The 661-nt window shown below is 45.4% G+C and overlaps 1 protein-coding gene across 1 annotated transcript; it reads left to right on the top strand.

The window, feature by feature from the left end:
- Positions 1-6: 6 nt before the first annotated feature.
- On the top strand, positions 7-655 carry LOC106103817 (the record flags this gene model as incomplete). The annotated part of the gene is made up of 1 exon (XM_013283708.1): positions 7-655. A coding segment is annotated over exon 1 (603 nt), but the record flags the coding sequence as incomplete, so codon positions are not given.
- Positions 656-661: the final 6 nt, after the last annotated feature.

Genomic DNA, 661 nt, shown 5'->3' with positions numbered 1-661 from the left:
ATATTGTGACAATGGCACGAATTTCGTAGGAGCGAATAACGAGCTAGGTCGAATGCTTAAAGCTGCGAACGGTTCTGTCACTGATTTTGGTGTCAGTGAGGGCATAGATTTCAAATTCAGTCCTGCGTATGCACCACATTTCGGCGGTATCTGGGAGGCTGGCGTAAAATCGGCAAAATTCCATTTAAGGCGTATTTTAGGAGTAGGAAGTAGCCTAACTTTTGAAGAACTATGTACTCTTTTCTCCCAAATTGAGGCAATTTTAAATTCGCGGCCGCTAACACCTATGTCAGCGGATCCTAGTGATTTTACTCCTCTGACACCCGGTCACTTCCTTATCGGGCGTCCTTTGTCGTCATTACCATCCCCAACAACGAGCAAGATCTCCATTAATCGATACCAACAGCTGGAGCGCTTAAGACAACATTTCTGGTCACGGTGGTCAAGAGAATTTTTATCCGAGCTTCAACAGAGAGTTAAATGGAACCAATCCAATGGAACAGAGATAATGATTGGCGATATGGTCGTGGTGAAGGACGAGCAACCTCCTATGAAGTGGGTATTGGGTCGAATCAAAGCACTGCACACAGGTCCCGATGGCAAATGCCGTGTTGTTGACGTAGCTACGTCTAAAGGTGTCATCACTAGAGCTCTCAATAAA

Source organism: Papilio polytes, unplaced genomic scaffold (assembly GCF_000836215.1).
Source record: "Papilio polytes unplaced genomic scaffold, Ppol_1.0 DF823728.1, whole genome shotgun sequence".
NCBI classification, from domain to species: Eukaryota; Metazoa; Arthropoda; class Insecta; order Lepidoptera; family Papilionidae; genus Papilio; species Papilio polytes.
Note: the sequence above shows the minus strand (reverse complement) of the source record. Positions and strands in the feature narration are given on the sequence as shown.